Source organism: Physella acuta, unplaced genomic scaffold (assembly GCF_028476545.2).
Source record: "Physella acuta isolate Inbredline_101_S28 unplaced genomic scaffold, ASM2847654v3 ptg000874l, whole genome shotgun sequence".
NCBI lineage: Eukaryota > Metazoa > Mollusca > Gastropoda > Physidae > Physella > Physella acuta.
This window is the reverse complement of record NW_026732391.1, coordinates 1-23,871: the sequence shown is the minus strand read 5'-3', so window position 1 is coordinate 23,871 and position 23,871 is coordinate 1. Positions and strand designations below refer to the sequence as shown.

Below are 23,871 nucleotides of genomic sequence, written 5' to 3'. Positions count from 1 at the left end.
TGAGTACATGGCAGGTGTGTGAGTACATGGCAGGTGTGTGAGTACATGGCAGGTGTGTGAGGTGAGTACATGGCAGGTGTGTGAGGTGAGTACATGGTAGGTGTGTGAGTACATGGCAGGTGTGTGAGGTGAGTACATGGCAGGTGTGTGAGGTGAGTACATGGCAGGTGTGTGAGGTGAGTACATGGCAGGTGTGTGAGTACATGGCAGGTGTGTGAGGTGAGTACATGGCAGGTGTGTAAGGTGAGTACATGGCAGGTATGTGAGGTGAGTACATGGATGGTGTGTAAGGTGAGTACATGGCAGGTGTGTGAGGTGAGTACATGGCAGGGGTGTGAGTACATGGCAGGTGTGTGAGGTGAGTACATGGCAGGTGGGTGAGGTGAGTACATGGCAGGTGTGTGAGGTGAGTACATGGCAGGTGTGTGAGGTGTGTACATGGTAGGTGTGTGAGGTGAGTACATGTCAGGTGTGTGAGTACATGGCAGGTGTGTGAGTACATGGCAGGTGTGTGAGTACATGGCAGGTGTGTGAGGTGAGTACATGGCAGGTGTGTGAGGTGAGTACATGGTAGGTGTGTGAGTACATGGCAGGTGTGTGAGGTGAGTACATGGCAGGTGTGTGAGGTGAGTACATGGCAGGTGTGTGAGGTGAGTACATGGCAGGTGTGTGAGTACATGGTAGGTGTGTGAGGTGAGTACATGGCAGGTGTGTAAGGTGAGTACATGGCAGGTGTGTGAGGTGAGTACATGGCAGGTGTGTGAGATGAGTCATGGCAGGTGTGTGAGGTGAGTACATGGCAGGTGTGTGAGGTGAGTACATGGATGGTGTGTGAGTACATGGCAGGTGTGTGAGGTGAGTACATGGCAGGTGTGTGAGTACATGGCAGGTGTGTGAGATGAGTACATGGCAGGTGTGTGAGTACATGGCAGGTGTGTGAGGTGAGTACATGACAGGTGTGTGAGGTTAGTACATGGCAGGTGTATGAGGTGAGTACATGGCAGGTGTGTGAGGTGAGTACATGGCAGGTGTGTGAGTACATGGCAGGTGTGTGAGGTGAGTACATGGCAGTTGTGTGATGTGAGTACATGGCAGGTGTGTGAGGTGAGTACATGGCAGGTGTGTGAGGTGAGTACATGGCAGGTGTGTGAGGTGAGTACATGGCAGGTGTGTGAGGTGAGTACATGGCAGGTGTGTGAGGTGAGTACATGGCAGGTGTGTGAGTACATGGCAGGTGTGTGAGGTGAGTACATGGCAGGTGTGTGAGTACATGGCAGGTGTGTGAGTACATGGCAGGTGTGTGAGGTGAGTACATGGCAGGTGTGTGAGTACATGGCAGGTGTGTGAGTACATGGCAGGTGTGTGAGGTGAGTACATGGCAGGTGTGTGAGGTGAGTACATGGCAGGTGTGTGAGGTGAGTACATGGCAGGTGTGTGAGGTGAGTACATGGCAGGTGTGTGAGGTGAGTACATGGCAGGTGTGTGAGGTGTGTACATGGCAGGTGTGTGAGGTGTGTACATGGTAGGTGTGTGAGGTGAGTACATGGCAGGTGTGTGAGGTGAGTACATGGCAGGTGTGTGAGTACATGGCAGGTGTGTGAGGTGTGTACATGGTAGGTGTGTGAGTACATGGCAGGTGTGTGAGGTGAGTACATGGCAGGTGTGTGAGGTGAGTACATGGATGGTGTGTGAGTACATGGCAGGTGTGTGAGGTGAGTACATGGCAGGTGTGTGAGGTGAGTACATGGCAGGTGTGTGAGTACATGGCAGGTGTGTGAGTACATGGCAGGTGTGTGAGGTGAATACATGGCAGGTGTGTGAGGTGAGTACATGGCAGGTGTGTGAGTACATGGCAGGTGTGTGAGGTGAGTACATGGCAGGTGTGTGAGTACATGGCAGGTGTGTAAGGTGAGTACATGGTAGGTGTGTGGGTACATGGTGTATGAGGTGAGTACATGGCAGGTGTGTGAGGTGAGTACATGGCAGGTGTGTGAGGTGAGTACATGGCAGGTGTGTGAGGTGAGTACATGGCAGGTGTGTGAGTACATGGCAGGTGTGTGAGGTGAGTACATGGCAGGTGTGTGAGGTGAGTACATGGCAGGTGTGTGAGGTGAGTACATGGCAGGTGTGTGAGTACATGGCAGGTGTGTGAGGTGAGTACATGGCAGGTGTGGGAGGTGAGTACATGGCAGGTGTGTGAGTACATGGCAGGTATGTGAGGTGAGTACATGGCAGGTGTGTGAGGTGAGTACATGGCAGGTGTGTGAGTACATGGCAGGTGTGTGAGGTGAGTACATGTCAGGTGTGTGAGTACATGTCAGGTGTGTGAGTACATGGCAGGTGTATGAGTACATGGCAGGTGTGTGAGTACATGGCAGGTGTGTGAGTACATGGCAGGTGTGTGAGGTGAGTACATGGCAGATGTGTGAGTACATGGCAGGTGTGTGAGTACATGGCAGGTGTGTGAGGTGAGTACATGGTAGGTGTGTGAGGTGAGTACATGGTAGGTGTGTGAGTACATGGCAGGTGTGTGAGTACATGGCAGGTGTGTGAGGTGAGTACATGGTAGGTGTGTGAGTACATGGCAGGTGTGTGAGTACATGGCAGGTGTGTGAGTACATGGCAGGTGGGTGAGGTGAGTACATGGCAGGTGTGTGAGGTGAGTACATGGCAGGAGTGTGAGTACATGGCAGGTGTGTGAGTACATGGCAGGTGTGTGAGGTGAGTACATGGCAGGTGTGTGAGGTGAGTACATGGCAGGTGTGTGAGTACATGGCAGGTGTGTGAGGTAAGTACATGGTAGGTGTGTGAGGTGAGTACATGGCAGGTGTGTGAGGTGAGTACATGGCAGGTGTGTGAGTACATGGCAGGTGTGTGAGGTGAGTACATGGCAGGTGTGTGAGGTGAGTACATGGCAGGTGTGTGAGGTGAGTACATGGTAGGTGTGTGAGTACATGGCAGGTGTGTGAGTACATGGCAGGTGTGTGAGTACATGGCAGGTGTGTGAGTACATGGCAGGTGTATGAGGTGAGTACATGGTATATGTGTGTATCGATGGTTCTAGGTAAACGCAGCCCTCTATGTCTCGTATGTCGTCCCTGTGACTGTCGTTCAAATGTTTTTATTTGACCTTATATATTAAAGAAGCCGGAAGCGATCGAAGTACCACGTGACTTCATCCCCTCGCGTGACTTCATCCCCTCGCCGTGATTTGTGTTCACATGTCGATCAAATCCATGTGGCCACTATCACGTGACTGTATGGATGTCAGGGTGACACGAGACACGTGTGGGGGAGCCAGGCGCCAGCCCACGTGACGGTTTAAACCGTTCAACGGACATTTTCGCTTCATCGGTTCAATGTCAGTCGTGTGGAGGGGGGGGGGGGGGGGGGTCGTTGGCCAAACTCGTCAATATACACAGGTCAAGATACAGGGGTCAATATACAGGGGTTAAAGTGCAGGGCCAATGAACTGTGATCAATAGCCATGTGAATGTATAGGAATCGATGGCGAAATAAAAAAAAACACAAGGTGACATATCTGACACCAGCTACACATCACTACGACACACCTCACACCAGCTACACATCACTACGACATCTCTCACCAGCTACACATCACTACGACATCTCTCACCAGCTACACATCTGACACCAGCTACACATCACTACGACACACCTCACACCAGCTACACATCACTACGACACATCTCACACCAGCTACACATCACTACGACACATCTCACACCAGCTACACATCACTACGACATCTCTCACCAGCTACACATCACAACGACACATCTGACACCAGCTACACATCACTACGACACATCTCTCATCAGCTACACATCACTACGACACATCTCTCACCAGCTACACATCACTACGACACATCTCACACCAGCTACACATCACTACGACACATCTCACACCAGCTACACATCACTACGACACATCTGACACCAGCTACACATCACTACGACACATCTGACACCAGCTACACATCACTACGACACACCTCACACCAGCTACACATCACTACGACACATCTCTCACCAGCTACACATCTGACACCAGCTACACATCACTACGACACATCTCACACCAGCTACACATCACTACGACACATCTCTCACCAGCTACACATCACTACGACATCTCACACCAGCTACACATCACTACGACACATCTCTCACCAGCTACACATCACTACGACATCTCTCACCAGCTACACATCACTACGACACATCTCTCACCAGCTACACATCACTACGACACATCTCACACCAGCTACACATCACTACGACACATCTCACACCAGCTACACATCACTACGACACATGTCTCACCAGCTACACATCACTACGACACATCTCACACCAGCTACACATCACTACGACATCTCACACCAGCTACACATCACTACGACACATCTCTCACCAGCTACACATCACTACGACATCTCTCACCAGCTACACATCACTACGACACATCTCTCACCAGCTACACATCACTACGACACATCTCACACCAGCTACACATCACTACGACACATCTCACACCAGCTACACATCACTACGACACATGTCTCACCAGCTACACATCACTACGACACATCTCACACCAGCTACACATCACTACGACACATGTCTCACCAGCTACACATCACTACGACACATCTCACACCAGCTACACATCACTACGACACATCTCTCACCAGCTACACATCACTACGACACATCTCTCACCAGCTACACATCACTACGACACATCTGACACCAGCTACCTATCTGTCGATAATGGGACTGAAAAGATGACATCATTTAAACATGTCATCTTTTGTGAGGTAAAGTGAAGAAACAAAACACACGGGTTAGTTTTTGTATTCTACACATGACCCCCCCCCCACACACACACACTTATTAGCTAACTATTTCCTAAACATGACCCCCCCCCCTACACACAACCACAGTGCAGAGAAGACATTAAGCCTACAACCTAGAGACCCACATTAAGCCTACAACCTAGAGACCCTCTGTTGATTTATTGACAAAGTCAATATTGTGTTGACATAACTCCACACAAGCCTGTGCGCCACATACATGTCACATACAGTGTACATACCATAGTGGACAACTTAGCACAGCGTACATACCATAGTGGTCAACTTAGCACAGCGTATATACCAGAATGGTCAACTTAGCACAGCGTATATACCATAGTGGTCACTTTAGCACAGCGTACATACCATAGTGGTCAACTTAGCACAGCGTACATACCATAGTGGTCAACTTAGCACAGCGTACATACCATAGTGGTCAACTTAGCACAGCGTACATACCATAGTGGTCAACTTAGCACAGCGTACATACCATAGTGGTCAACTTAGCACAGCGTACATACCATAGTGGTCAACTTAGCACAGCGTACATACCATAGTGGTCAACTTAGCACAGCGTACATACCATAGTGGTCAACTTAGCACAGCGTACATACCATAGTGGTCAACTTAGCACAGCGTACATACCATAGTGGTCAACTTAGCACAGTGACCAGTGTATTTACCTTAAAGTAATTATGTGCAGACAGAAAGTGTGTGCTTGTTTACTGAATGATGTCATCACTGTACAACGTTACCTGAAGTACTTACAGCGTCGTATATTGTACTACACGAGGAGTGCCCATAGTCAGTATCATGTACCTCAAGTCGGCTACGGTACGACTAGTACCTAAAGTACTCTTGAGTACCGATAGAGTGACTTGACTGTAAAGAGAGCATTGACCCTCTGAGATTGCTAGTTTTTCCAATGAAAATGTCTAGCGCGAATGTAAGAGACACTCTACAGCCGTTTGAAACTTGGCAGCACTTTTACCGTAGGGAAGCTAAGAGGGGGAGATAGAGAGAGAGAGATAAGCGAGCAGGATCAAACGTGTACTGCCCGCAGACAGCAGGGGGGCGGCCAACTTGTTGTTCAATACACACACGGCTCCCGGCCCGGCTCTCCCTGGGTCAAATCCCAGCAGGGCGGCTCTCGGTCCCACCATTCCGCCCCACCAAATCTCGCGGGTTTTACCACCCGGCCCGCGCTTATCGACCCCACCAAACATTTTCACATAGCCCAGTCTGCCTAGACCTTTTTCCAATAGCCCATAGCGGTTCCCTGCCGCGCCTCCCCCTCCCACCCTGAGCCTTGTCAGACTGACCCCCTGGGGCTGAATGAGCCTAAGCACGCACATGTGGTCCCGCCAAGAGAAGGTCACAGGTCACACAGCCAGCTAGCACGGGGCGAAGGGAGGGAACCCTGGGGAGCCTGCCAGCCGTTGCCATGGAGACGCCGGTCCCTGGGGAGCCGGGGACAATGACACGGCGGGTCACGTGATGAATAAACTCCAATGTCTGGATCAGGCCAGTCTACTGGGGCAATGGGGAGATCAGGCCAGTCTACTGGGGCAATGGGGAGATCAGGCCAGTCTACTGGGGCAATGGGGAGATCAGTACAGTCTACTGGGGCAATGGGGAGATCAGGACAGTCTACTGGGGCAATGGGGAGATCAGGCCAGTCTACTGGGGCAATGGGGAGATCAGGCCAGTCTACTGGGGCAATAGGGAGATCAGGCCAGTCTACTGGGGCAATGGGGAGATCAGGCCAGTCTACTGGGGCAATAGGGAGATCAGTACAGTCTACTGGGGCAATGGGGAGATCAGGCCAGTCTACTGGGGCAATAGGGAGATCAGTACAGTCTACTGGGGCAATGGGGAGATCAGGCCAGTCTACTGGGGCAATGGGGAGATCAGGCCAGTCTACTGGGGCAATGGGGAGATCAGGCCAGTCTACTGGGGCAATGGGGAGATCAGGCCAGTCTACTGGGGCAATGGGGAGATCAGGCCAGTCTACTGGGGCAATGGGGAGACCAGGCCAGTCTACTGGGGCAATGGGGAGATCAGGTCATTCTACTGGGGCAATGGGGAGATCAGGCCAGTCTACTGGGGCAATGGGGAGATCAGGCCAGTCTACTGGGGCAATAGGGAGATCAGTACAGTCTACTGGGGCAATAGGGAGATCAGGCCAGTCTACTGGGGCAATGGGGAGATCAGGCCAGTCTACTGGGGCAATGGGGAGATCAGGCCAGTCTACTGGGGCAATGGGGAGATCAGGCCAGTCTACTGGGGCAATGGGGAGATCAGGCCAGTCTACTGGGGCAATGGGGAGACCAGGCCAGTCTACTGGGGCAATGGGGAGATCAGGTCATTCTACTGGGGCAATGGGGAGATCAGTACAGTCTACTGGGGCAATGGGGAGATCAGGCCAGTCTACTGGGGCAATAGGGAGATCAGTACAGTCTACTGGGGCAATGGGGAGATCAGGCCAGTCTACTGGGGCAATGGGGAGATCAGGCCAGTCTACTGGGGCAATGGGGAGATCAGGCCAGTCTACTCGGGCTATTGGGGTGTAATACACTTACATAATAACATTAACAATATCCTCGGTTACATCAAAACTCTATCCTCGCTTACATTAATACATATCAATCGCTTACATCAATACATATCAAGATTATAACCCCCCCCCCCCCATCTATTAAGCCCATACATCACATACCTACTTGACCATAAGCCCACACAAACATAAGTACCGTACAGAAGATAATAAGACTAGATCATAAGCCCTTAAGACCATCAGCCCACTACATGATCATAAGTATGTAAGTCCACTGCCCTATGGATTATAAGCCCACCGAACCAAGCCCACAAGCTCATGATTCTATCAATGTATGTCATCGACAAATGGATGGCTGGTCGTTGATTACAGCAGGTGGTGTTAGAACTGTTTATAGTCAAACTGTAACGTTAAAATATCGAGAGCCAAGATCTTGCAGGAGAAAACGTTAAAATATCGAGAGCCAAGATATTGCAGGAGAAAACGTTAAAATATGGAGAGCCAAGATCTTGCAGGAGAAAACGTTAAAATATCGACAATCTAGTGTGTGAAGGCTTGCAGTAGAAAATGAAGATCGCACACCAAAAAAACGAACTTGTTGCGCCTCAAATCTGACACCTGATGCATGGATACTTTTCTAAAGCATAACACCCAAAGCATGAATACTTTTCTAAAGCATAACACCCAAAGCATGAATACTTTTCTAAAGCATAACACCCAAAGAATTAAAAAATTTCAATTTTTTAATGAACTTAATTAATCTTGTACCAATGAGAATGAGTTCAGCTGTTCGATTCCTTGAATCGGTATCGCCAAGTACGATACCCAACCCCAAAACGTGCTTAAGCTCTAACCATGTCAAGTGGACCTATTGATCATACCCAGCATCGTTTTGCCTTGCTGTTAATAACTGTAGTCTATTACACTATTACCCAAATGTGTATTAGGTAGATCGAACCTTAAAGTCAGCCAGCGATTCCCATACCGGCCTATAGAGATAAAAGAACTAAATCTCCCTAGCTTAACACGTGAACACAAATGTTTGATAAAAGAACCAAATCTCCCTAGCTTAACACGTGAACACAAATGTTTGATAAAAGAACCAAATCTCCCTAGCTTAACACGTGAACACAAACGCTGAGAGGTCTGTATCCAATAAAAAATTTCAGTCTTTTAAAAATGTCGAGAAAATCAATATCATGGATTCTGATTTTTTTTCCATAATGTACTTGAATGGCCATCACTCAGCGACTCGCCCAGCCTCGCTTTGACAAGTTATACTACAATAGGTCACGTGACTAACGATCGTCAAAAATAAATAGACTGCATTTTGAAGTTCTTGTTTGTTTTGTTGTTGTTTTTTAAATAGATTTTCACCGAGACATCAATACTGTCAGGGTGGTGGTTTTATAGACGTCTTGTCGGCTCCTCTATCGGACGTTGACACAGCATACGACGTGCAAGTGGATCAAGCAATTACATCCAACAAATATAGGCCTACAATATACAACTAATATACACAACTAATATAACAAACAATCACAAAACTACATCCCACAACTACACCCAAAAACAACACACAAACACATTTATAAACTGTTATATGCGTATGTGTGTGTGTCAAAGTTTTAATGAGAATGAAAGAATGTTTTAATGACATTCCAAATTCTGCAACCAAAAACCTTGTAATTGTAAGCTATCCAAGCTTGGGTCGCCAATAGCGACAGCTGAGCGTGTGACAGTGTGACATATGTATGTGTGTGACACTGTGACATATGTCATTTTTGGGATGGAGGCGTCAGCCCCTACACCATCAGACTCTCGCTAGTTCATCTAGCTAATTCACCCAGATCCAACAAATACACCCACATCCAACAAATTCACGCAGATCCAACAAATTCACCCAGATCCAACAAATTCACCCAGATCCAACAAATTCACCCACATCCAACAAATTCACCCACATCCAACAAATTCACCCACATCCAACAAATACACATAGATCCAACAAATAGATTCAACACATACACCTATTAATTACATTTAACAAATATACATACATCACAACCTTCACGAGTCTACCATCTTGATACAACACAACCATCACGAGTCTACCATCATGATACAACACAACCATCACGAGTCTACCATCATGATACAACACAACCATCACGAGTCTACCATCATGATACAACACAACCATCACGAGTCTACCATCTTGATACAACACAACCATCACGAGTCTACCATCATGATACAACACAACCATTACGATACAACACAACCATCACGAGTCTACCATCTTGATACAACACAACCATCATGAGTCTACCATCATGATACAACACAACCATCACGAGTCTACCATCTTGATACAACACAACCATCACGAGTCTACCATCATGATACAACACAACCATCACGAGTCTACCATCTTGATACAACACAACCATCACGAGTCTACCATCTTGATACAACACAACCATCACGAGTCTACCATCATGATACAACACAACCATCACGAGTCTACCATCATGATACAACACAACCATCACGAGTCTACCATCATATACAACACAACCATCACGAGTCTACCATCATGATACAACACAACCATCACGAGTCTACTATCATGATACAACACAACCATCACGAGTCTACCATCTTGATACAACACAACCATCTTGATACAACACAACCACCATGAGTCGACCATTATGAAGAGAAAAATGCATGTCTGTCTGTCACTCCCCACTTAGAGAGTGTTTTTAAAAAATTACAACCCCTCCCTCTTCCAACACACTACAAACTGTAGACAGTTTAGCTGCAGCTAGTATCATAAGTCGGAGTGCTATTTATTGACATACTATTATCACTTTATCAGTCTCTAGATCTTAGTGCCAACCACGGGTTGACACTGGCTATCCCATACAGAAGTGCCAACCTCGGGTTGACCACGGCTATCCCACACAGAAGTGCCAACCACGGGTTGACCACTACACACGTACTTACATTTACAGGACTTTGGCCTTGCCTGCTTGCGACGTGACATGACAGTTCCACCTCCTAGCTACAGCAGACGACACGACTCAGCAGTAACGCACCCAGTGAACCATGCCAGGAACTCTCGCGTCTGCCTCGACCTGTGGTCCTCACGAGCACCTCTACGGGCAGACAACTCCTCGACAGATTCAATTGGAAATGAAAACAATTTATATCCAGCGGCCTCTGTTTATAACACTGTAATCGAAGTGTTCGCTAGACGTGCTTTACATTAGACCCTTCACTCAATCCAACGCGGGACGAGGATTTAAACTAATGAATCCAACACAATCGTCAGCTAGGATCAAGTCCGAATCAGTTTTCCCGTTACATCGAATAAAGAAGACTAAAAGGAGACGCACTCGATTCGCCGCGGGTGAGTTTCACTAGTGCCACAGTCCGGGCCTACTGCGGCAGTGCTCTCAAATCAGAAGCCAGTGCCGAATAGGAAAGCCATCACCAGTAGCAAACTACATGTTCTCAGCCAGCCCTAGCTTCGCGGGGAGAGGCAAAGCACAGCATGGGGCGAGTCGGTGAAACGGGGGTGGGGGGCGGGGATCTACGTCACAAAATGAATATTGGATTGGCAGAGAGCTAACAACACCCAAGAGGGGACTCCCCAGGGAGACAACCTTTTATGCTTAGCCGAAGCCCGGCCGCCTGATTGGAGCGAACCCGCCACCCCCTGGGGAAAATAATGCGAAGTATTTTTAGCCGAAGCAGCGGGTAAGGGAAACAAACTAGAAAAAAAATGCAAAGAAAAAATACCGAGGTAAAATGGAAGTTGGATGAAAGTCTAGGAGATATCGATAAAGCTTCTCCTCCCCGGTACAGTCCCCCGGGGCACAGAGAAAACTCAGCCTCCTCCCTGGCAGCCCCAACCCAGTCTGGTCTCAGGGGAGGTCACCCCCCATCCCTCGGCCCAACAAATAGACTATAAATAAATAACGTATTTTAAATTGGATTTTCTCTCATTAATAATAGTTGCGATTGTTTCTTGTTGCTCGCAGCAAGACAAATATTTGCAAAGATAAAATATTTATAAAGCCAACTAGAGGCGAATGGCCGACCCACAAAGCAGTCAGTGGTGGTAGCCTCTACTTAAGACTTAAGACATGCACGATGTTTGGAGTCTCCAACAATTCACGCATCTATTTCCTTCTTGCTTCTAAATCTAGCTAAACCTTGGACGGACCGACGGATAGTCAGATACTGGCGTGTTGAAATAATTCTCAGTTATCACCGATTACCAACCGATCACAATGACCCATCCGCTACCAGATGATCATACTGACCTGTCCACTACGACTTTTTCACACTGATGATCATACCGACCTGACCACTACCAGGTAATCATACTAACCTATCCATGGACATCGAAACTTGTTAATAATTCTACTAGGTGTTTGACTAGCTGTTTTAATGATAGATTACATTAAATTACAATGTTCAAAGGTGTAATGTATTGAGTATTAATATACCACTTGTGAGCAGTTTTTAAGGTACTTGGGGGGGGGGGCGAAGTCTAACAACCCCCCCCTCCCCGAAATTTAATTTATATTAAATTATATAGAAAATATAAACTTATCCCCTGGGGAGAGTAAAATGTCAAATAACACTGATCCCAGCATGCATAAGTTAAAATCATCGTGTTAGCTGCTGTTAGCACATGGCAAACTACTGTGGTATCAGAGCTAGTACTTTTAAGTCAAGTGTCAGCTTTAAAGAGTGTCAATACCTTGTGTATTTGTTTGAAGACTTATTATCACTGTAATGTAAACTGTCATGCTATTTAAAAAAAACATTTACATACTATTCCTCTTTACTGGTTGTGCTTTGTTGATATGGCAAACTAAATGCAATTTTGAGAAGACCTATTTTACCAAACTTGACCATGCACGATGTTGACCCGAAGAGCTTTCATTTTTAGTAAATTTAAAATAATATGTATCAAATTTATAATGCCCTTATCATAAACATTGCAAGCTAAGCAAGTGTATTAAAAAAATATGTGAATCAGATTAAATGTCAGTTACGTGGGTAAACAAGATTTTCCATAATTACATTACATAACTATTTTAATTTTACATTCTAAATAAATGCATGTTATATTCGTCATAAAAGAATACCTTACTATTAGTATTTCCCCGTTATTTAAAATGCATGGCGCAAACTATTTTCTACATTTTTATTTGCATTTAGAAGATAATTTTCTGATAAGCAGTTTTCATTACATCCTAGAACTAGAATTGTAGAAGTTAAAAATATTAAACCATTTTCAATGCAACATTTGTAATGAGCTAAAATAATTTAATATTTCCTCACATTCATTCTCTAGTAAGAAAATTGCTCTCTTACTTAGGCCAGTAGTCTACTTCAATGCATTTTGATTTATCAAACGTGCAGAAAAAGTCTAAGGTAGAATTCCATCACTCAACTAAATTTGTACTAGGTATGGTATTAAAGAATTCTGGAAATTTTAAAAATAAACTACAGTAATCTAATTTGGTTGTTAAATGAGAAGCAAGTGCATTCAATAAAAATCTACACTACAGCATTGTTTAGGTAGCACTTCTTTTGCTCCATGGGATCAGGATACACAAAAAGATAGCCTAAATCTAGCGGGATCTCTTGAAGACAGGTCAGCAAGGCTTAAAAACTTGATCGCAGTGTTTGCAGGAAATACTTGTTTTTATTGTTCATGCAATTCATATATTGGCTTGAAGAGCAATTAATTAAATCACAGTACTGTCAGGCAAATTGCTGATAATATATAATGTATGCCAACAAATTACAATAAGCATACATAAAACCCATAACAGATATAAAAAGAACATGGCTAATTACCATCAACTTTAATTTAATGCAATCTTAAATTACAATTTTTTGACCCTAACAGTTTACTTCTTGGCAGTCTTCTTCTTTTTAAGCTTCTTGGGCTTAGCTGGGGCTTTGCGCTCTGCTTTCCTCAATTTACCATATTCTATGTTGATTAGGCGATTACGCTGAAAAAAATATAGGGAGTTATATACGAAATGAAAGTTTTTAAAATGTTGCATAATGTAATCATAACAACAAATATCCAGATATCATGCAAGGATTGGTTGTTGGCCACAAAATGTGTCAACTAGTTCAACAACACAGCCAGTGAATGTGTGTCAGACAAGGATAATCAGCACTGCCAGTAAGACGGCACTTCCTAAAATCCAATTCATCATAAACACATTTGAAATTTCACTTTTTAGCAACCCGTTTGGTAACTGTATTACTACCAAAGAAGAGTAATATTATTCAGACTAGCTCACCCCCTTTATTAACCCTTTACTGACCAGGGCATCAAAACTATTTTACTTCCCAACTGAGGGGGGAAAAAAGACTTCAAACCACTGGTTTTTTTAAATTAAATAATCATGTACTGTTGAAAAATTAAAAACCGTTACACAAAATTGGTCAAGTTACATTAGAAATGAAGCCAAAGAATTTTAACAAGATTCAATTCCACTAAATACATTGCCCGTGATTGGGTGTGTGTGTTAAATAGGTCGGCTGTAAATTAGTAAACAGACCCACAGGACATTTACATCAGATATACTACTAGGCAACGATATTGATGTCATTGTCAATACATTGATTTTTAAACTTAAAACTATGACAAGTGGGGAGACATTTCTAGTATTTGAGAAAAATAAATCAAAGGACAATTAGCTGTTAAAACGTCTTTTCCAAAAATAGCAATTCTCTAGACATTGTATGGATCAGAGTTCCTACACCAAAGTGAACCTGATATTCCAGGACATAATTAAACCAAACTTAAAAAGCAACAATTCATCCTGCACACAGTAGTAGCTACTGTGATACATTGAACCTAGCAAAATCATAGGCATATCCCGGTGTCAAGTGAATTAACACCCCTCTCCACCTCAGCAATGTATGCCTCTTTCCTAACAATGTCAGTCATAAAAAAAAAGAACAGCTGAAACCATGTCTTATCTTTTAAAGATGGACAAGATAGGCCTATCATGATTTAAATGGAATTCATCAACAGTGAATGGCCTAACTGCAATTTTATTATTACCACATGCATGTAAATAGAAAGTACATCTAGGGCCCATACGGACAATATAATCAAATTAGCTGGGCTGAAAGTTAAGCCTCTATGAATTTTCCAATTTAAAAACTGAAAAAGAATGTGTAAGCCGTATTTGGAGGAAAATTAAACAAAACCTGCCGGAACACTGGTTAAAGTCAGTTATAGTTATAGATGTACAATTTAAAGATTTTGCAGTGTTTTAACTGTACACAGAGAATGGAAAAAAAAAAAACGTGAGCAGGATACTAGGACGGTAATATATGATTACCTTTAATGCAAGGGGAAAACAGAAGAAAAAAAAAACAAGACTAAAACAAGTAACATTTCGGGACATTTTACAAAATTTTAGGGACCCTATTTATGATGCAATATGTAAAACTTTACTCACAGCCTGCTTTGCTTTCATTAGCTTGAACCTCTCAAAATCAGTCAATTCAGCCCTCTGTAAATTGTAAACCATACATTAAATTTAATTGCTAATAAACATGTACTCTAGTATATACAAGAATTGAAAAAAATACTAGATGGGTTTGACTTAACTTTTATGTGTGAATATGGTGTTTATTAGGAAGCCTAGAGTTTAAAATTTGCAATATGGGGTTCTTCAAAGTATAGAATCAGTTAAGCCAAATTACATCTTTAAAAAAAAAACTTCTTTGGCAAACAAAACTCTCACTTCATAACAATGCAATATTTAAATGGAACTGTATTGAAGAACATTTTAAACCCAAAGATGAATGATTTTAATAGTAGCAGCATTTTTTTAAAGTGTGCTAAACCTGAGTACATTAACATAAAATAGACAAAATGATTTGAAATCATCAAGCAAGAGGAACCAATGATTAAAACAAATTACCCTTTGAGCTGTAGCTAGTTTCTTGGCCCAGGTGGATTGCTCCCACTTCTTTGTTATCTCTTCTTTCTCCCAGGCTTTCTTAACTGTTCCTGACCTGGCAGAGGGTCCAATGTTAATTGTAAACTGTGTAAGATGGAGTGCTTTAAAATTTAAATCTTTGCGACCCACACCTGAGCAAGGTCCATCTACAAGAGCCTAGAAAAAAAAAACATTTTTGCATTAGCAGTCTGACAAATTAAAATTACAACTATTTAGTTTTAGTGAATTGCTTTTTATTTTAAAATAAAAGCACAACTATAAACCTGCATCAGCAATCAATATAAATCAGTGGTCATTCATAAATGGTACCATTTTCTGTGGGAGGTAGGAGGTTTAGAGGGTATCACAACACAGGTACACATTTTAAAGAAATGTATTTTCTCTAGCTTCTGTATTTCAAAATAATGCCCTTCTGATGTTTAACTGGTTAAAAACAATTTTTATAATAATAAATACCAAATTCTGGGGTCAAAAATTAAATTTCTAAAGTGACCAACACTTACTCTGTTTTGGTCAATGACATCAACAATTGCAACTAATTTGCCTTTATCATCTCCATGGGCAACATAGGCCACACGGCCAATCTCAACAAATCTGTTGTAAGGCTGAAAATAATTGAATAAAAATGTAAAAAATTAAAGCTCACCATTAAAATGTTTAAACATCAATAAAATTTTAAAATTACAAGTAATCGGTATCCCCTTCCCGCCTAATAAGTATTTAAAATTAAATTGGACACTCTGTGAACCTATTTCTGTAGCATACAATGGTTAGGTAGTTTTGGTGTATTCGTGGGTTAACTTAAAATTCCAGGCAGAGTTGCATTTCTCCCCCACCAGACCCAATGGAAAGAGGCACTACTCTATAAAATATAACAATTTTAAGATGGGTCTTTTAAACAGATTCACAATAGTTTTCATCAAAACAAACATACATTTAAATAATTATCATTAAAAAAGTTAAAAAAAAATCCACGTTTTCTGATTGAACTAAAAAGAAGAAAATAAAAGCTATACATCACAATAATGCAAGCGATCACTCTACTATAAGCGATGAAAAACGTGGGGCACTGAAGTAAAAGTTTTTTATCGGTCATTGTTAATATAAGATGTAAAAGTTATATTACTATTGATTAGATAATACTATTGAGTTTTATTAGGGAGCTTGTAGAGAGTCAACAGTATTAAAAACTGTAAGAAAATCACTGCGCCCCACGTTTTTCATCGCTTATAGTAGAGTGATCGCTTGCATTATTGTTATGTATAGCTTTTATTTTCTACTTTTTAGTTCAATCAGAAACCGTGGGTTTTTAAAAACTTTTTTAATGATAATTATTTTCTACTTTTTAGTCTTTGTCTGTTTGCATTCAAATCTTGCTATCGATTTTATCTTCTCGCATTCACTTTTTTTCTGTGTTGCCGTTTCTTTCACCGTTGTTTGTACACAAACACCGCGTGACCACTACTCAGTAAGCCAAAAGAGGGAGAATACCGAACCTTGTTTTCATCAAATTACAATTACTAGGTTATGTCCCTTTTTTCCCCCACGTTTTTTGTACAAATATATAGGGGCCTAAAATGATCAATAAAAATTTTCCATGGATCAATTTAGTAATAATAACAATTGAATATTCTATTGTCATCGGAAACCAAGCTTCCCTGAAAATTTCAGCGCGCTAGCTAACTGGGAAGTGCCCGAAATTTCGATTGCAAGATTTGATTGGAGAACCAAACAAACAAACAGACGCGAAAGCAAGTTAAAGAAAACGTGGGGGAAAAAAAGTAAAATGGACAATACATTAATTAAAGGGTTCATGCACCAAAACTAAAATTAATTCCATGAGTTTTCCCAGGAGATTTAAGTACATTCCAGGACATTTTTAAAATTTAAGAAATCTGTATTTGTATGGCCACATTTACATTAAGTTGATTGAGCCCAGTTAATCAAGTTAATGTTATTTTTATATGCAATTGAAGCAGTCTTATTATTGTACCAATTCATAGTTTATTATAACGAATATCTTGAAAGAAGTTTCTGTTATTCTAAATTAACAATGAAAGCCCTTTCTAATTACAATTTAAGGTTTCCATTAAATTTTACAATAACATTTATTCAACATTTAACTAATGTAAAGCTAATTGCTCACTTTGTAATCAATCTAATGATAATGTCTTAATATTCTTAAAGATGGACAAGGTTTCAATTATTTTTTAACATTAAGCCTGAAAAAATTAGTTCATGTGATGGAATATGTTATAGACCTAGACCAGATAAGCTTAAATTAGAAGGGGAGTCTACTAAATATTTAAGATTTAAACAGTGTTTTGGAATTACTTGAAAAACATTGGAGCCAAAAATTACCACCTTGATAATAAACAAGCCACATTGTTCTTATTGCTTTTAGCCTGTAGTAGTAGTAGACTGCTTTTACAATTATTCCCCAAACAAGAAATGGTAGAAAGGTTAAAGTGAGTTCATTTGAGGTCAGAAATATAGTAGGCCTAGAGCGCATGTCACAGCAAGAACAACACTGCTATTAAGATTGGCTGCGATGTCATTTTAATTTTTCCTAAAACAAGCTGGGCACAAACAGGACTCTGCTGATATATTTGTCCTTTACAGATCGCAACATTTTATAACAATGTTTTGCAAACGAAAATAGCAGTTGGATTTTCACGGATCACAAAATTTCGAGAAATTCCAGGAGGTTTTTACAATTAGGAATTTCCAGAGGCTGCATGGACGCCGATTTAATGAATACGTTATTGCATTTAGTTGAACAAAAATAAATTCATAACCCTGCTAACGGATTATGTGCACCATCACAATGGAAAAAAAGCGGAGCACTTTACTACTATACCTATTACTAGCGATTCCCATCTTTAGAAATACCCACCTCTACATACCATGCCTAATTAAATATTTACTAAATTAACTATCAATTCTATTATTTACTTTCCTCTAAATTCTGCTTCCCATTATAACTTCCCACGAGTGTGACATAATTTATGGAAGACCCCTTACTAAAAACTCGGTATAGTATTATTTCTCACACAAACGAGACATGGCCAGGGCCACGCTGAGTTTGCATTAGTTTTTATATCAGCATGCCTCGGCTGTGGCATCGACATAGTCGTACAACAAAGTAGTAAGAAACTGATGGGGGGGGGGGGGGGGGGGTTTAAGACCATTACCGAGTCCACCCAGCTCTGATGGGTACCTAACTCGCGTTAGGAAAAGTAAAGACGGCTGGGCATAGTGCTGACCACATTATCCCTTTATATGCCAAGGTCAAGAATCATATGAACTCCACTTCATCTGCCCAAAGGATCGTCAGGCCTAAAGAGGAATCTTAATTATTTTTTTTTAAAGAGCCACCGTTGCTACAGGGATAGGGCAGGTTAGTCTAGTAGAGAGAAACTAGATTTGGGAGAGTTAAAAGGTAGTTAGTCTAGCTAGACTAGCGTGCACGCAAGATTAATGGTAAACAAACCAGGCTTGGGAGATGTAAGTTGCATTTGAAGAGCAGCATAATTTTAGAATATTTTTTCCATGTTTGGATAAATATTTAACCGAAAATAACTGAAAATGCGCTCTGAAAAATTTGAAGATCTGCCAAAATTCTGTATCTTGACATACATATAATCGAGCAACGTCAGACCTATTGCTTTGGTCATTCAAAAAGAAATGCATGTAATCGATTGTTCATTTGATCTGTGATTCCCTAATGTTCAAAACACCGGGGAAAAATAATCAAAAATAGGCGGGAAAATTTAGAGAAAGGAAACCTGCTGAAAAAATTTCAGCTAAAAATCTGAAAAGTCACATCCCTGTAATCAAAAAGTGTGTCAGAATGGGATAATCTGCACAGTCAATCAGACGGCACTTCCTAAATATCCTTTTCATCACCCACACATTTGTAGAATGCCATACTAAATACCAGGCCAGTATGTTTAACCTAGAAGTCCAATTTTTTTTGCCAACCGCCTCTGTATCATGAGTATACAACCCATTACTTTTCAGTAGATGTATAGGATACAGCTGAGAAAAACCCTACCACTTTTTTTTTATAGAACTACATATTTTAAATTTCTTCTCATTATGTTGATTAATAAAGGTTTATATTGAGAAAAATAAACATTCTATTTTCAGAAAATTGCCAACTATTTTGATTTTGGAATCAGCAACCACTGAGTAAAAAAAATCAAAATAAATTGATATAAAAATGGTATTAAAATGTAGGTACAGTAATCAATGCTTTAAGCAAGAATGATCTGAACCTGTTATGTTCAAGATCAATCTTAAATTGAAACTAGCTTTTAAATTAAATGAAAAATTAGGCCTATATAATTCATTGGTCGCTAAAAATGTGATTTCTAGAGCAACCAATACAGTAACATTTGAATGTTTTATACAGAAACATAAAATTGGTAGTAAACATGTCCACTTAAAGGACCATTCTCATCAAATTTTGATCCATTGCAGTGTGATTTGAGCAATGAAAGCAAACCGTCATGTAAGCGGCCATTTTTATGTTACCAGGACAAGCAAAGCCTAGTCCCGCCAAAGCATCATTTTAAAGCAATTTTCTTTTTCAGAAAAAAATGAACTCATTTTGAATGGGATATGCCAAAGAAAATGTTTATTAAAAAATGCGGATGATTGTAGATACTGGTGTCCAATAATAGAATCTTCTTTAAAAAAAGGGGTGTTGGGTTGTTAGTAGTATTGTAATCTAATCTTATAGTTAGAAATTAGGGTTAGGCGTATGGTAGGCGTATTGGGGTTAGGGACAGGGTTAGCATTGACATTTGCCAGCCATGTGTGCATTTAGTTAACCAGTAACCTAACACCCCTTTTTAAAGAAGATTCCATTATTGGTCACTGGGGTAAACATTCTCCCGAGTAACAATACCATTCCTGAAACTGAGACTCCTTTCCGGTTCGAGACAACCAATTTTGTTACTATTTGAAACGAAATTAGGTGTCTCGAACCGGAAAGGAGTCTCAGTTTCGGGCTAAGGGTGTTCGGGGCTGGTAAGTTACTCTAATATTTTTTACCTTTTAGTAATGCGTCTTTAATTAAATTGACCCCCCCCCCCCCCAAAAAAAAAAACTTGCCACTTGGATTTTATGCAATTTCATTCAAACGAGGGATCTCTATCCCTACCCACCCTACTAATACTCATATTGAAGCTAGTTGGTGCTAACACTGGCATAGGAATGCTAGATCGGCGTTATTTAATTTCTAGATCAAGAACTATTGACACCTTGACTTGTCAAACTCAAACCTAGCTTGAAAAAAACTAAACTATCGAGAACTGGTAAGTCTATTCTAATAAAATTTGAAATCTCCCATTACTTTCTGATACCGGGCGCACGAGATTTAGTTTTGCATACTAATAAGTTTTTAATTTATGGTAATTAATTAAGTTTAAAAGGTCATTTCCTAATGTTAAATGAAAAGTAGAATGGTTTTCCAGTTGTTTTGATGGCTTAGCGATCTGATTGCATGCTGTCTCTGCTTTGGTCTTACCGCGGTATAAAGGTTAACTTCAAATGCTTTAAAAACGCGATTTTTGAAAAGTTTCCATTTAGATAATGAAAGTTTCCAAAGCAGATACATCCCATTTTTATAGAAATGATATTTATTTTTGGATATTTTGACTTTGACATTAGTAAATACTCATTTGAAAGTAGTCACCGTAAGTAGGTCACGTTGCCCCCATTGACTCCAATGTTATATGTTCTTCATCCCGATCTGCCGGCTTTTAGTTTTGATACACTAACAACAGTATTCTTATGTAATGTACAAACAAATCTCCTACTTGTTGTTTTAAACATATTTTAATATAGATCTACCTGTCTTTCATTTTTTCAACTCTGGTTCTAGTTTTGCTTGAAGTAAAATTTTGCTGAGTCAGACATAGGTTACCTGTCTGTTGCTAGAATACACTACACTAGCTATGTGCTAACTGTAATTTTAAAGTATTTCAAGTTCTACTTACCCTTACTTAGTTATATTTATATGCTGAAAATCAGAATTCATACAAAATACACACATAAAAACATTGATCAGATAACTTCAGTTCACTTTTAACAAAATGGCTTAAAGATAGACTCTACTTCACCTGCCCAAAATAATAAGGCAATTATATGCACATTACAGTGTTCAAGTCATTTACTTTAGATTGCTAACTATGTAGTTCTTTCATTCACTGTATTTATATAAAGCATTGCTTTAGAAACTTTTTCATATTTGCGCAGCACAGTTTTATAACAAAATGTCTTAAAGATGGACTCTACTTCACCTGCCCAAAATAATGGGGCAGTTATATGCAGTTATATGCACATTTCAGTGTTCAAGTCATTTACTTTAGATTGCTAACTTTGTAGTTCTTTCATTCACTGTAAAACATTGCTTTAGAAACATTTTCAATATTTGCGCAGCACAGTTTTTTTTGGGGTTATGGAAGGAAGCCAACACAAAAATATACTTCTGTATTATTTTTATTTATTTCAACAGCATATACAAGTTCTATATATCATTCTAGCTCAACTCTGCAAATATGAACAAAATACAACTGCAAGTAAAATAACTATGCTCAATTTATTCAGGTATACCATGACTTGTCACAATTGGCCAATGCAAAAGCAAGGGCATTACACCCCTCACAAAAAAATTCGCTAAAAAAAAACTATTTGAGCTAGACAGAAAATCTTTTTTGTTTTGTTTTCATATAGTTGAGCTCTACAAGAATATGTAATTTTTATTTTTATATGATGATTAGTGTTTTTTTTACCAAAATCCCTACTATCGAGAACTGGTAAGTCTATTCTAATAAAATTTGAATTTTTAAAAAGTTGTTTATTCCTATTTCATAACTTTAGTTTATAATATATCGATCTAGTATATAGACTCTAAGTTCTATCGTTATTAGGACTCAAATATAATCTATACAGTGAAGTTCAATCATTATAATTATTTAAAATGTGCAGGAGAAGAAACACGCGTTTACCATTTTGCAGAGCCGACCGTAAAAAGGAAGCGTGGAGGTGTATGGGAAAATGTCCTGTATTTCCGCTAACCTAGTCCTTGACCCGAAAAGATGAAAGAATAGGCCATTTTTCTATTTTGTACATTATTTCTAGACTATATCTAGTCTAGATACCTATGTTAATATCTGTTTGCTGGCCTAATCGGCAAATTTAGGTCGGTATAAAACAATTTTAAAAATGCAACCAGGAAAGTAAATTGGGCATCATGTTTTGACTGTATTCAAGTATTATTTCAGACAACAGTAGATTTAGTTAGGCCTAGCCCTAGACTAGAGACATGATTCTAGCCCACTGTTACTACACTGGCTAGATCTATATTTTTTTGGCCTACAATTTCAGTGTTCGTAGGTCTTAGGCAAGAGATGTAGATCTAGACATCTAGTAGATCTAAATTTATAGATCTAGTATAGGATTTAGATCTAATCTACATCTAATAAAATATTAATATAAGTATGATAAGAAGTAATAAAAAAAAATTATAAGCCTATTTTAATATTTTTTTTATATTTTATAGTTTACTATAGTCAGTGGCGTAAAGATCTATATATATTAGCCTATAGGCAGTGGCGTGCAGACCTATGTAGATGCCCGGGGCAAAATCAAGCGGAAGATGCCCCCATATAGGCTATATATATATATATATCAGTAGCGTACGCAGGAGGGGAGCAGGGGGAGCGGGCCCGCTCCCCCTCTGGCCATTTTCAGCAAAGTGGCGCCTTTTTGGAAACTTTTTAAACTCAAAGTTTTAAACAATGATATTTGTTAAAAAAATATTTTGGTCGGCACATCTATGTAAATCACAAGATTTCTTTTCATGCAGCAATTAAGCATTATTGTACTAGTCTAGTAGTGTCTACGTTTACAAACACGTATTAACAGCTGCATCAGTTTGCCATTCTAAAAAAACCCATTACGATGCATTGCAATGTTTAAAAAACCTCTACGGTTGTACCACTTGGCAAGAGGGTGTTAAGTTTAAGGCAACTGTATAATGTGTTTGCTTACGAATAATTGAATAAGAAAATGTATACATAAAACTTCACACATAATTACTTTATATATATATAGTTTGAATCGTGTGATTAGTTTTTTAAAAAATTACAATACAGAAACAAATACAACTGATGTGGCACCTCTATTTAAATTTACTTATGATCAAACTGCGTAGTGGTGGGGAAATTTTGACAAGGCCAACAACGTCTTCACGATGAGAGTAGTAGTATTCTTACAGAATGGGCGATAGTGATTACGATTACAAATTATATGGACCCCTCTGTAAAAAAAAATTGGCATAATACCACTGCTACTTATTTTAAATCTATTTCTGTAATATATATTTGTGTAAT

The 23,871-nt window shown here is 40.6% G+C and overlaps 2 protein-coding genes across 3 annotated transcripts in view; both read right to left on the bottom strand.

Moving 5' to 3' along the window:
• The window catches only part of LOC131952464 (zinc finger protein 423), a 44,877-nt gene extending 32,516 nt beyond the window's left edge, over positions 1 to 12,361 (bottom strand). Inside the window, exons 1-2 of one of the 2 annotated variants that reach the window (XM_059315138.1) lie at positions 12,295 to 12,361; positions 10,452 to 10,679 (exon numbers count right to left, since the gene is read on the bottom strand). In XM_059315138.1, coding sequence (XP_059171121.1) covers positions 10,452 to 10,491 — 40 coding nt within the window. In that variant the 5' untranslated portion in view covers positions 10,492 to 10,679; positions 12,295 to 12,361. Of the gene's footprint in view, positions 1 to 5,637; positions 5,816 to 10,451; positions 10,680 to 12,294 lie in introns of those variants that run through there. The other variant, XM_059315139.1, reaches the window with a different exon arrangement.
• Positions 12,362 to 13,321: 960 nt separating this feature from the next.
• Positions 13,322 to 22,597, bottom strand: LOC131952463 (large ribosomal subunit protein eL14). Its single transcript, XM_059315137.1, has 5 exons — positions 22,486 to 22,597; positions 15,970 to 16,071; positions 15,428 to 15,622; positions 14,960 to 15,013; positions 13,322 to 13,486 (listed from the first exon to the last, which is right to left on the bottom strand). Exons 1-5 carry the CDS (start codon positions 22,486 to 22,488, stop codon positions 13,382 to 13,384), a joined length of 459 nt encoding a protein of 152 aa, XP_059171120.1. The 5' UTR covers positions 22,489 to 22,597; the 3' UTR covers positions 13,322 to 13,381.
• Positions 22,598 to 23,871: the final 1,274 nt, after the last annotated feature.

What these genes read in the sequence shown, in the direction of transcription:
- LOC131952463 (XM_059315137.1), bottom strand. An exon ending in AACTAGCTACAGCTCAAAGG is followed by an intron (nt 15,014 to 15,427) that starts GTAATTTGTTTT and finishes TACAATTTACAG; the next exon opens with AGGGCTGAATTGACTGATTT. An exon ending in TAATGAAAGCAAAGCAGGCT is followed by an intron (nt 13,487 to 14,959) that starts GTGAGTAAAGTT and finishes TATTTTTTTCAG; the next exon opens with CGTAATCGCCTAATCAACAT.